The following is a 13,191-nucleotide window of genomic DNA, read 5'->3' as shown; positions in this document are numbered from 1 at the left end:
CAGGATATGATAGTACTACATGAAAAATTTACATCATTACTAACTTCCTATCTACAATTTTCCTCCAATTCAGTCTGTTATTTGTCAAGACTCCAACATTACCAGATCTTATATTTCTATTGTCTAAGGCACTTTGTACCATATCAATCCACCTATATCTTGGTCTTCTTCTGGGTCGTTTTCCTGCCAACTTGGCAGAGAACACTTGTTTTGCCAATCTTTCCTCGCCCATTCTGTTTAAGTGACCATACCACCTGATATTAGCTCTGCTAACGCATTCCTGGATGCTGACAATGTCAAGTTCTTTCTTAATATCCTCGTTTTTAATATGATATTGCCATTGATGCCATCTGTTCACGCCTCTAATCTTTCTCAGGACTCTCACATCTGCAGTCTCTAGTCTTTGGTCAAGTGTTTTACTTCTGACCCAGCTCTCACATCCATAAGTTAAAATTGGTTTGAACACTGTCTTGTATACAGCTAATTTAGTGTACCGACTAATTTCGTCTTATTCCATATGAATTTATTCAATTGACTTCCTACGATACCAGCTTTGTTGATTCTGTTGTCTATTTCCTTTACCATCTTCAATAAAAATTGTGCCTAAGTAGCTGAAATGTTTTACCTATTTTCATTGTCTTTCTCTTTTGAATGCTGACCTTCATACCATATCTATTACAACAGTTATTCAATTTAGTCAGGGAATCTTGCAAACTTGTAGTAGATTTATTTAAAAGTAACATCGTCCACATAAAGCAAAGAGCTGACATTAACATCTCCAATTCTGATATCATGTTTAGTACTACTTTCCTTCATAATGTGATCCATATAGATAATGAATAACAGAGGGGATAATGTACATCCTTGTCTCACACCAGATTTAACATTAAACATCTTCCTGTACTTCCTTCAATTCTAACTGCTGACTTACAACTCAAATAAAGACTAAGTATTGCTTGATATAATGCCCCATCGACACCATATAACTGTAGTATATTGAATAGCTTCTCTCTTGGCACCTTGTCATATGCTTTTTCCAGATCGACAAAACTTAAATACATATCTTTGTTATTCCCATGCTATCTCAACTATTTGTCGTAAAGTGAAGATCTGATTCTGACAGCCCTTATCTGGCCTGAATCCAGCTTTTTCTTCATCAAGCTTTTCTTCCACAATTCTTCTCAACAGTTTCTCAAGTATACTTGCATAGATCTTGCCAGGAACACTCAGTAGGGAAATACCTCTGTATTTATCACATTCAGTTTTATTTTCTTTTTTATATATGGGTACTATGAAAGCTCTACTCCAATCATCGGGAATTCATCCCTCCGTCCAGGCTTTCTGAACTATGCAGTGTAGCCACTATAAGACTCTTCTACCACCATACTTCAGCATTTCTGGTCAAATATCATCTACTCCTGCTGCCACTCCACACTTCAAGCCTTTGATTGGAGTGAGGAGAGGACACACGGGAGGAAGGAATTGGATTTTATGCGGTTATTAAGGGATAACTATCTGCGACAGCATGTAATGGAAAATACTAGGGGTCAGAGAGTGCTTGACCTAGTAATTACATCTGAGGATTTGGCTGTAACAAATATGACCACGTTGCCACCAATCGGTGAGAGTGATCATAGGGTCTTAACTTGGGAGGTGGCTAAACGCTAGAATTTTCAATTAAGACAGGGTACATGTGGAATTATCGGGGTGGAAAGTATGACAAGCTTAGGAGTTTGATTGGTTCAGTGCCATGGCATGTACAACAGCAAGGACTAGAAGTTGATAGTGCATGGGAGGTAGTTAAGAACTGTTTGCAGGAGGCAATGGTTGACTGTATACCAAGAGTCCGAATAATAAATCAAGTAGGGGTTAAATGGATGAATAACACCATTAAGCTTGAGTTGCAAAAAAAGAAACAACTATGGAGGGAATTTAAGGAGAAGGGTGACCGGCAGGCACATGAACGGTATAAAGCGCAGGCCAGAAGGGTGACGAGTGTGGTAAGAAAAGCAAAAAAGGATTACGAAAGAACATTGGCCATGCAGGCTAAAGAGAATCCTAAACAGTTTTTTAGATATGTAGCAAGTAAAAGGAAAAATGTACATGGCAGATTGATTTTAAAGAATGCCGATGGTAGGGAGGTAACTGAATCAGTTGAGATAGTTGAGTTACTGAGTGAGCACTTTGCAAAAGTATATCATCCAGGTGGTGACATTGCAGAAACGAATAAACCAGTAGATTATACGGGAATTGTGGTTAATGAAGTGGAGGTGAGTAGTCTATTGCATAACCTCAATGTCAATACATCTGTGGGATTGGATGGTATACCAGCTTGTGTTGTACGAGAAGCAGCTAAAGAATTGTCAGTACCCTTGACCATTTTGTTTAATTTGAGTCTCGGGTCTGGGTTAGTCCCGAGCGGGTGGAAAGAGGGGAAAATAGTTCCACTGCATAAAGGTGGTTCCAAGACTGCTGTTGTAAATTACTGACCGATTAGCATATCAGGAATCATTGTCAAGGTCTTAGAGAAATTAGTCAAGAAAAGAATACAGGATTGGATAGATGAAAATGGGATATTGTATGGGGGACAACATGGTTTTGTGAAGGGTAGATCATGCCTCAGTAACTTGCTCACGTTTTATAACACAGTGACGGCTGAACTGGATAGGGGTAATGGGTTTACAGTGATACTACTGGACCTTGCCAAGGCCTTTGATAGAATACCACATGGAACCCTAATCAATAAACTGGAGCAGATGGGTATAGATATAGGGTTGGTGAGATGGATAAGAGGGTGGTTGAAGGAGAGATATCAAAGAGTGGTTTATTCAGGAGTGGAGTCTAAAAGACGTCTTGTGACTAGTGGAGTGCCACAGGGCTCTGTTCTTGGACCACTGCTTTTCAATTTGTTCATCAATGATATTGGAAAGGATCTGAGAGGAAGTGTTCACTTGTTTGCTGATGATGCAAAGTTGGGTCAAAATTTTACAGGATGATTTGGATAGTTTGGAGGACTGGGCTAGGAAAAATGGATGTCAATTTAATGTGGCAAAGTGTAAGGTTATGCACTTTGGGGTGAAAAGAATAGCAGCAGTATATCGCATTGGTGGAACCATACTCCAGGAGATAGATGAGGCCAGGGATTTGGGAGTGTTGGTGGATAGGGAATTGAAGTTTAGGGGGAACATTGCAAAAGTAACTAAAACAGCTCACCAAATCACTTGGCTTCTGAAAAATACTTTAACATGCAGAGACGAACAAGTTGTTGTTTCTCTGTATCGAGCCTTGATAAGACCCCATCTGGACTTCTGTGCCCAGCTATGGGCACCAGGGTTTCTTCGTGATGGGGAGGAAGTGGAGAGGGTCCAGAGACGAGTGACCAAGATGATAGCAGGTCTGTGGAATGAACCTTATGAGAATAGGTTGAAGATTTGTGGGTTGCAGAAATTGGACGATAGGCAAAGGAGTGGTGATATGATTGAGACATTCAAATTACTGAAGGGTTTTTATAAGATTGATCCAGAAGATATTTTTGAAAATATGACTGGTGGTGGGAGGACTAGGGGCCATGCATGGAAGCTGGGCAAGAGCGTGGTTGACAAGGGTGTTAGAGCTAGGTTCTTTACTTGGAGAGTGGTAAATGAGTGGAATAGGCTTCCAGAGTCTGTTGTGGGTGCTACGACCGTAAATGAGTTCAAGGCAAGGTATGATAGATACTGTGTGAATGTTGAATAGTTGTTCTTGACATGATGTTAGGGTCTCCCTCGATGAGTCTGTCGACTCCTTGGAGTTTCCCGGAACAATAATAATAATAATAATAAGTATGGATATGTATTCCTGACTGTATGCCTGTTGAGTGTTTTTTACCACTGTGCTATCACTGCTTGTTTCATTTAGCAATTTTTCGAAGTAATTACTCCATGCTTCAAGGATATCTTTTTCTCCTGTTTTCACGTCACCTTTATCATCTCTAACTCCTTTTACAGCACTCCTTCCTCCATTTCTAAGCTTCTTCAACAACCTCCAGAATATCTTACCACCTTCTTGATATTTATTTTCTATGTTCTTGCCAAAGTCCTCCCATGATTTTTATTTAGCTAGTTTTACACAGTGTTTCGCTTTCTTACATTGTCTCTGTACTCTCTAAGAGCAAAAGCTGACTTATTTGCCAGGAACTTTTGATATGCTTTCTTCTTTTCCTTCACTGCCTCTTTAACTTCCTGTGTCCACCAGGTAGTTCTGATTTTTCTATCCTTGCAGACTACCACACCACATGTCTCTCTCTGGCTGAATTAATCACGGTTCTCTTCAAGGCCTGCCACTGAATCTCCAAGGTTTGGTTCCTGTTCACAAACTCTTTCATTTTTTCTTCAATAATCTTTGTGTATTTTAGTCTACAGTTCACATCTGAGAGCTGCTCAACTTTTATTCACTTTAAAACTTTCTTACATGTTATTCCTTTCAATATGAAATTCAGTTTTATCCTGCTCAAGACTAAATAGAGATCATTTCCAATTTCAAATTCTCTGTACACTCTGGTGTCCTGCACCAGGGAGAGAACATCACTATCGACAATAACATAGTCAATGAGACTTTTTTTTATTCCTTGCCTCTTCTCTCCATGTGAATTAGTGCACATTTTTATGTTGGAACATTGTGTTAGTAATAACTAGACCATGTCCTGAGCAAAAATCCAACAGGTGTTTCCCATTATTATTGACTCTATTCTTTTCTCCAAATTTTGCCAAAATGTTTTTGTACGTCTCACAATCATTTCCTACTCTCCTATTTAGATCCCCAACAAGGCCAACTTTTCCTTTTCATTGTGTCAGTTGGTTTCTCTAAAGCCTCAAAAAATTCCTCCACTTCTACCTTAGTAGAACCTTGTGTGGTCCAATTCCCCATTCTGATATTTGCCCACATTACTCTACTTGAGACTGCCTGCCATTCAAGAAGATTAGCCTTGTGTTTTGTGTTGAATACTATGGCTACTCCTTCTTTTCCTTGCTTGTCATTTCCTGAATATAACATTTTGTATTTATTCCTCAGAAAGATCTCACCAGTTTTTGTCTTTTTTGTTTCAGTCACCCCTATTATGCCGATCTGGTAGATACCCAACAGGGTGCACCATGAGAAGGTGAGGATTGGACATTAGGTTAGAAGCCCTGGTCGGTTCTCCGCATTCCTTTAAAGGCTATGTGGAGGTCTCCTTTCAGTTATACAGCTTTGACCCTTAAGCACCCAATATTATTTATTTATTTGTTATTATTTATTATTTATTTGTTATTATTTATTTATTTTATTATTATTTAATATTTATTTGTATAATAAAAATTAAAACTTTGTTCAATGATGATACACTATTAATCGTTTACTTCCAATTTTATTAATTATGTTTCCATATGTATTCAAAACATGCTTTTAGATTTATTATGTTATAAATGGCACAGTTTTTCCGAAACGTTGGAATTCCTACTTAGGTTTTTGAAACAATTACGAAAAGTCAAAATGACGTATAGAGAAATAAATTAAAAACATCATGTTTATTTTTGAAGTAAAACTTTAATTCCAACATTCTAAAATGTTATTTTTCTTGCTTTTCTGTTCGTAAAATCATCGATGACGTTGTCGAAGTCTATTTCATCACTCAATTGCTGTTTTATAGACAGTACGACAAGATTTCTTAAACACCAAAAAGTGCCACCGGGGCAGATCCTGGCATCATACCTTATGAGGCATGACACAGGGATAAAAGATGGACTATACATTAACTGGAAAGAAATCTATTAACTAGGTTTTGAAGGGTAGTGAGAGGAATACATTCTTTGGCTTTGTAGCACTATCAAACCTGAGAATAAATGAAAGAAAACACTAGGTCACATGCTTCCTGTAACTTAGTAACTGTGTGTGCGTGTGAGAGAGACAGAGAGAGAGAGAGAAATTGGAGAGACTGGGGAAGTAGCTGCTCTGTTGTTTAAAGGTGAATTAAAATCTTTTGGGTTGTTGTCAGTTTCCTTCGAGATTTCACGGGGATTATTTTCTTGCTATTTTAAAGGTAGACTAAAACCAAACATTTTGCTTCCTTTCTTCATGTATCTGACCCAGACCTATAGCACATTAGCATGTATGTATGGGAAAGAGCATAAAAAAGAAGGAATCTATCGATGCATGTTTTTTGAACAGCCGAAGGTTGAACAAGCATTCAAAGTCATAAAATGCTTGTTCCAAAAAAATTAAAGTAATGGAATGCAAGAGTCAGAAGCTTGTTCAGTAAGTCTAAAGTTGGACAGTAGACGGATGTTAGACCAGCAGCTGCTCATGTTCTTCCAGTTTTGAAGAAAGTGAAGGAATGATAGTGGCCAGTTCAGCAGAGCAGTGTCCATGGAAGTACCTAGAAAAGAGGAATAAGGAAGAAACTGAATGTCTATGAGAGAAGAATTGGAACGGATCTGTGAGAGAGAAGAGTCATCAATTAACTGGACTGTCCTCTTTGGTCTTTGGGCAGATTCAAGATTTATACAGAGTTAGCAGTTGCCTAGGTAAAAAGTAGTGCCTTGAGTAGAAAAGTAGACAAAGTTTTTTGGTGACTGCAGAAGCTAAGGCTGAGATGTGTTTGTGCCAGGAAAGGCTGGAGATGTAGGTTAGACAGGATGAGAAATCTGATGTTTTGGTAGCAATGCAGTTCATCTTCATCCCACTGAAGTATAGCAAAGAGATCGGAATTTAGGACATTGGCTATAGAAGATCCTGAAATTTCTAATTTTGAGCACTATAGGGTATGTCAAGTGAAAAAGAGGAATAGAGTGTGCTATGGAAAGAATCTGAAATCAGTGAAAGTAAGTCACATTTATGTACAGGAAGAAGAGAGTGGGTGAAAGTGAAGCTGTGTAATGCTCTAACATTAGTAGGAAAATCCGTGGAGATTCAACCATTTAGCATAGCGCATAGTGAGTGACCAGAGAGGAAGCTGATGACCCAATTGCAAAGATAAACCAGACCGTAGGATGGTAGTTTTCTGAACAGATCTCTATGCAAGATGTGATCAAATGCCTCAGAAATGTCAAGAGCAGACAGGTGAGTTTCTCTGAACCTTTTCATGGCTCAAGCCATGGAAATGTTTGGGCTAGTCATGAATTAGGTGGTGAGTCTTCAGGTGGGTGAAGAAGTTGGCTACTGATGCTTATCCATGGTTTTTGAGACAACTGAAGTGAGAGTAACTGGATGGTAGTTTGTTTTCTGACTTTTTTTTAATTTTTTAAATGGACTGAAAGCTGGCTTGTTATACTGTAGAATAGATGGCAGTCACGTAGGAAAGACTGAAGGAGTGATAAAGAATTTGCAGTAGTCTGGAGGGAAAGTGACCACTCAAGTGTTCAATGGCTTGGGAAAGCATATATCCTTTGAGTTGAATTGAATATCTTGCAGAGAGAGAGAGATCAGAAACTATCTGATCAAAATATCCAGATATCTGCTCATCCCAACTCTCTCTATAATGTGGAAGGCATTAATATGGAGTTACTCCACCCTTTGTTGATATAACACCCTTCAATCTTCTGGGAAGGCTTTTCACTAGAATCTGGTATGCTGTTGTAGTAATTCTAGGATAGTGCCATGTTGAAAGTCACTAAGCTCTTCAGTATGGGTCCATTTTACTGTTAATGTTTGTCTATGAACATTGCAAAATGTGAGGTTCCTTTTATACTTGTATCAGTCAGTATTGCAATGTATATAGCCATAACCATTACTAAGGGGGTGTTCAGATATTTTTGATTATGAGTTATCTTAGTTTGGTGGAAAAGATGGAGTATACAGTGTTATGGCAAGTGTTGAGGATACCATGTTGTAATCATTATAGGTAAGGGAAAAGTATTTTAGTTTTTTTTTTTGGAGGTGATAGCATTTGTGAAGTGTTTTGGATTTTGAAGTTTTTCTAATATTTAGTTTCATTTAAAAAATTTTATTTTTAAACTGTCAAAAATAGTGAATTTTAATAATTGCAGAGACTATGAATAAAATATGCAAGTGACAAATCCTGTATGCACTGCATATGCTAAAGTAAGACAAATATATGAGCTTCAGGATTAAAATGTAGAGAAGTGGTCTATTACACAAATAATTATACAAAGGAAACTGTGATAAGGAAAAGTTTGAGAATCACTGTTCTAAGACATTCTTTTCACTAGGTACTCACCTATTAACACAAGTGGTCTGTATAAACCTGGTGTAGGATATAATCTGGCAACTTCTTCATAAGCTGGAATACTTCTAATATCAAAACCTGAATGTAACAAGAAAATTATTCCTTTATATCTACAGTCTTTTCCTTAATTCTACGAAACATACAGAAATAATACAATACAGTCATCCAAGAGGTTAAAAATGACTTACTTTGTTCTCCATTAGTGAACATATGATCCCATCTTGCATATGAGTGTGAAAAAGAAATACTGTCCCATACTGGTGCCATTCTCCTAGTTATCAAAATCTAAAAGTTAAAACTGTATGTGCAGCACGTACAGTTGACTCTTACTATAGCAAACTCAGAAGGATCACAAGAACCATTTGTTATAGTGATTAAGTTTGTTATTGTGCCGTCCGCTATAGTAAGAGTCAGTAAAATATAATAATATATATATATAATAAAAAATATTGTAACTTAAGGCATTTCTTTACAAGATCATAAATTATTATTATGAATTCATTCAAAAGAAATTTATATCTGAGATTTAAAAACAAGGAAAGGATCAGAGATAATATTGAGAGGGAAAAAAGCATGTTTTATCATAACACTGTTGTATAGTGAGACATCATCAGTATACTAAATGACCCATTTTGGCTTATATAATACAGACATCTTTGTTTTGCTTAATTTTGTTACTAAAAATGTTTCACTAAATTGGAATTAGGATGATTTGACAAATTTTAGTTGATATTATTCAATCCTCACCTTCTCGTGGTGCACCCTGTTGGGTATCTAATTGGATAATGAACGAACGAGGATGGGCTGGCAATTTGGGATTTAGCCGACCAAATTGCATTCTTAGTGGTTATAACAAAATAAAAAATGATGGTACAACATGACAAAATTTCATGTTGGCTGGGGCGTCGCCCGGTTAAACAAGGCCCCCGTTGTTTTCGCCAGGGAACCAAGGCGAACAGTGAAAAGTCAGCTACTGGAACAAATCTGAAAACACACCCCAACTCAACATCACCAGAGTTAAAGATCGGTACTATCAATATAAGAAGCCTGAAAGGCAAAAAAATAAAGCTAGCTGAGGAATTAGATAAGTACCAGATCAACATAATAGGGGTGACTGAAACAAAAAAGACAAAAACTGGTGAGATCTTTCTGAGCAATAAGTACAAAATGTTATATTCAGGCAATGACAATCAAGGAAAAGAAGGGGTAGCCATAGTATTCAACACAAAATACGAGGCTAATCTTCTTGAATGGCAGTCAGTCTCAAGTAGAGTCATCATCATCATCAAATTCCTGCCATGTACCCTCAAGGGGTGTACAGGATATGACAGTACTACATGAAAAAATTACATCATTATTAACTTCCTATCTATAATTTTCCTCCAAATCAGTCTGTTACTTGTCAAGACTCCAAAATTATCAGATCTTATGTTTCTATCGTCTAAGGCACTTTGTACCGTATCAATCCACCTATATCTTGGTCTTCCTCTCAGTCGTTTTCCTGCCAACCTGGCAGAGAACACTTGTTTTGCTAATCTTTATTCTCCCATTCTATTTAAGTGACAATACCACCTGAGATTAGCTCTGCTAACGCATTCCTGAATGCAGACAATGTCAAGTTCTTTCCTAATATCCTCAATTTTTAATATGATATTGCCATTGATGCCATCTGTTCATGCCTCTAATCTTTCTCAGGACTCTCATATCTGCGGTCTCTAGTCTTTGGTCAAGTGTTTTACTTCTGACCCAGCTCTCAGATCCATAAGTTAAAACTGGTTTGAACACTGTCTTGTATACAGCTAATTTAGTGTTCTGACTAATTTCTCTCTTATTCCATATGAATTTATTCAATTGACTTCCCACCATACCAGCTTTGCTGATTCTGTTGTCTATTTCTATATTAAATTTACCATCTTTAGTAAAAATCGTGCCTAAGTAGCTGAAAGGTTTCACTTGTTCCACAGGTTCTCCATTCACAACACAGTTGACATTTTCAATGATTCTGCCTATTTTCATTGTCTTTGTCTTTTTATTGCTGACCTTCATACCATATCTATTACAACAGCTATTCAATTTAGTCAGAGAATCTTGCAGACTTGTAGCGGATTTATTTAGAAGTATAACATCATCCGCATAAAGCAAAGAGCTGACATTAACATCTCCAATTTTGATATCAGGTTTAATACCACTTTCCTTCATAATGTGATCCATATAGATAATGAATAACAGAGGGGATTATGTACATCCTTGTCTCACACCAGATTTAACATTAAACCATCTTCCTGTACTTCCTTCAATTCTAACTGCTGACTTACAACTCAAATTTATTACTCAAGTAGAGTAATGAGGGCAAATATGAGAATGGGGAACTGGACAATGAGACTTATTTGTGCCTATGGTCCCACAGAAGGTTCTACTAAGGTAGAAGTGGAGGAATTTTTTGAGGCTTTAGAAAAAGCAACTGACACAATGAAAAAGAAAAAGTTGGTCCTTGTTGGGGATCTAAATAGCACAGTAGGAAATGATTATCAGACATACAAAAATATTTTGGGAAAATTTGGAGAAAAGAGCAAAGCTAATAATAATGGCAAATATCTGTTGGATTTCTGCTCAGGACATGGACTGGTTATTACTAACACCATGTTCCAACATAAAAATGTGCACAAATTCACATGGAGAGAAGAGGCAAGGAATAAGAAAAGTCTCATTGACTATGTTATTGTTGATAGTGATGTTTTCTCCCTGGTGCAGGACACCAAAGTATACAGAGGATTTGAAATTGGAAGCAATCACTATTTAGTCTTGAGCAGGATAAAATTGAATTTCATATTGAAAAGAATAACATGTAAGAAAGTTTTAAAGCGAATAAAAGTTGAGCAGCTCTCAGATGTAAGCTGTAGACTAAAATACACAAAGATTATTGAAGGAAACATGAAAGAGTTTGAGAACAGGAATCAAACCTTGGAGATTCAGTGGCAAACTCTGAAGAAAACATTGAATGATTCTGCCAGAGAGGCATGTGGTGAGGTTGTTTGTAAGGATAAAAAAATCAGAACTCCCTGGTGGACACAGGAGGTTAAAGAGGCAGTGAATGAAAAGAAGAAAGCATATCAAAAGTTCCTGGCAAATAAGTCAGCTTGTGCTCTTAGAGAATACAGAGACAAATGCAAGAATGCTAAACACTGTGTAAAACTAGCTAAACAAAAGTCATGGGAAGACTTTGGCAAGAATATAGAAAATAAATATCAAGAAGGTGGCAAAATATTCTGGAGGCTGTTGAAGATTAGGAATGGTGGAAAGAGTGCTGTAAAAGGAGTTAGAGATGATAAAGGGGACATGAAAATGGGAGAAAAAGATATCCTTGAAGTATGGAGTAATTACTTTGAAAAACTGCTAAATGAAACAAGCAGTGATGACAGCACAGTGCTAAAAAACACTCAACAGGCATACAGTCAGAAATACATATCCATACTTGAAGTAGAAAAAGCCATCAAAAGCTGGAAATGTGGAAAGGCAGCAGGAATAGATGATATTCGACCAGAAATGCTGAAGTATGGTGGTATAAGAGTCTTACAGTGGCTGCACTGCATAGTTCAGAAAGCCTGGACAGAGGGACGAATTCCCGATGATTGGAGTAGAGCTCTCATAGTACCCATATATAAAAAGGGAAATAAAACTGAATGTGAGAATTACAGAGGTATTTCCCTACTGAGTGTTCCTGGCAAGATCTATGCAAGTATACTTAAGAAATGGTTGAGAAGAATTGTGGAAGAAAAGCTTGGTGAAGAACAAGCTGGATTCAGGCCAAATAGAGGGTGTCAGGATCAGATCTTCACTTTACGACAAATAGTCGAGAAAGCATGGGAATATAACAAAGATCTGTATTTAAGTTTTGTCGATTTGGAAAAGGCATATGACAAGGTGCCAAGAGAAAAACTATTCAATACACTACAGTTATATGGTGTCAATGGGGTATTATATCAAGCGATACTTAGTCTTTATTTGAGTTGTAAGTCAGCAGTTAGAATTGAAGGAAGTACAGGAAGATGGTTTAATGTTAAATCTGGTGTGAGACAAGGATGTACATTATCCCCTCTGTTATTCATTATCTATATGGATTACATTATGAAGTGGTATTAAACCTGATATCAAAATTGGAGATGTTAATGTCAGCTCTTTGCTTTATGCAGATGATGTTATACTTCTAAATAAATCCGCTACAAGTCTGCAAGATTCTCTGACTAAATTGAATAGCTCTTGTAATAGATATGGTATGAAGGTCAGCAATAAAAAGACAAAGACAATGAAAATAGGCAGAATCATTGAAAATGTCAACTGTGTTGTGAATGGAGAACCTGTGGAACAAGTAAAACATTTCAGCTATTTAGGCACGATTTTTACTGAAGATGGTAAATTAAATATAGAAATAGACAACAGAATCAGCAAAGCTGGTATGGTGGGAAGTCAATTGAATAAATTCATATGGAATAAGAGAGAAATTAGTCAGAACACTAAATTAGCTGTATACAAGACAGTGTTCAAACCAGTTTTAACTTATGGATCTGAGAGCTGGGTCAGAAGTAAAACACTTGACCAAAGACTAGAGACCACAGATAAGAGAGTCCTGAGAAAGATTAGAGGCGTGAACAGATGGCATCAATGGCAATATCATATTAAAAATTGAGGATATTAGGAAAGAACTTGACATTGTCAGCATCCAGGAATGCATTAGCAGAGCTAATCTCAGGTGGTATGGTCACTTAAACAGAATGGGGGAAGAAAGAATAGCAAAACAAGTGTTCTCTGCCAGGTTGGCAGGAAAACGACTGAGAGGAAGACCAAGATATAGGTGGATTGATATGGTACAAAGTGCCTTAGACGATAGAAATATAAGATCTGATAATGTTGGAGTGTTGACAAATAATAGACTGATTTGGAGGAAAATTGTAGATAGGAAGTTAGTAATGATGTAATTTTTTTTTTCATGTAGT

At 37.1% G+C, this 13,191-nt stretch overlaps 1 protein-coding gene across 1 annotated transcript in view; it reads right to left on the bottom strand.

The window, feature by feature from the left end:
- Window positions 1-13,191, bottom strand: part of LOC150105034 (MAGUK p55 subfamily member 7-like) — a 256,968-nt gene that overhangs the window by 22,832 nt on the left and 220,945 nt on the right. Inside the window, exons 12-13 of the mRNA XM_090395105.1 lie at window positions 8,389-8,471; window positions 8,192-8,278 (exon numbers count right to left, since the gene is read on the bottom strand). Of these exons, the coding sequence (XP_090251231.1) occupies window positions 8,192-8,278; window positions 8,389-8,471 (170 nt within the window). The remainder of the gene's footprint in view (window positions 1-8,191; window positions 8,279-8,388; window positions 8,472-13,191) is intronic.

Source organism: Typopeltis vanoorti, chromosome 7 (assembly GCF_054136105.1).
Source record: "Typopeltis vanoorti isolate ZY-2024b chromosome 7, IOZ_Tvanoo_1.0, whole genome shotgun sequence".
NCBI lineage: Eukaryota > Metazoa > Arthropoda > Arachnida > Uropygi > Thelyphonidae > Typopeltis > Typopeltis vanoorti.
The sequence above is the reverse complement of the archived record's forward strand: the minus strand, read 5'-3'. Positions and strand labels throughout refer to the sequence as shown.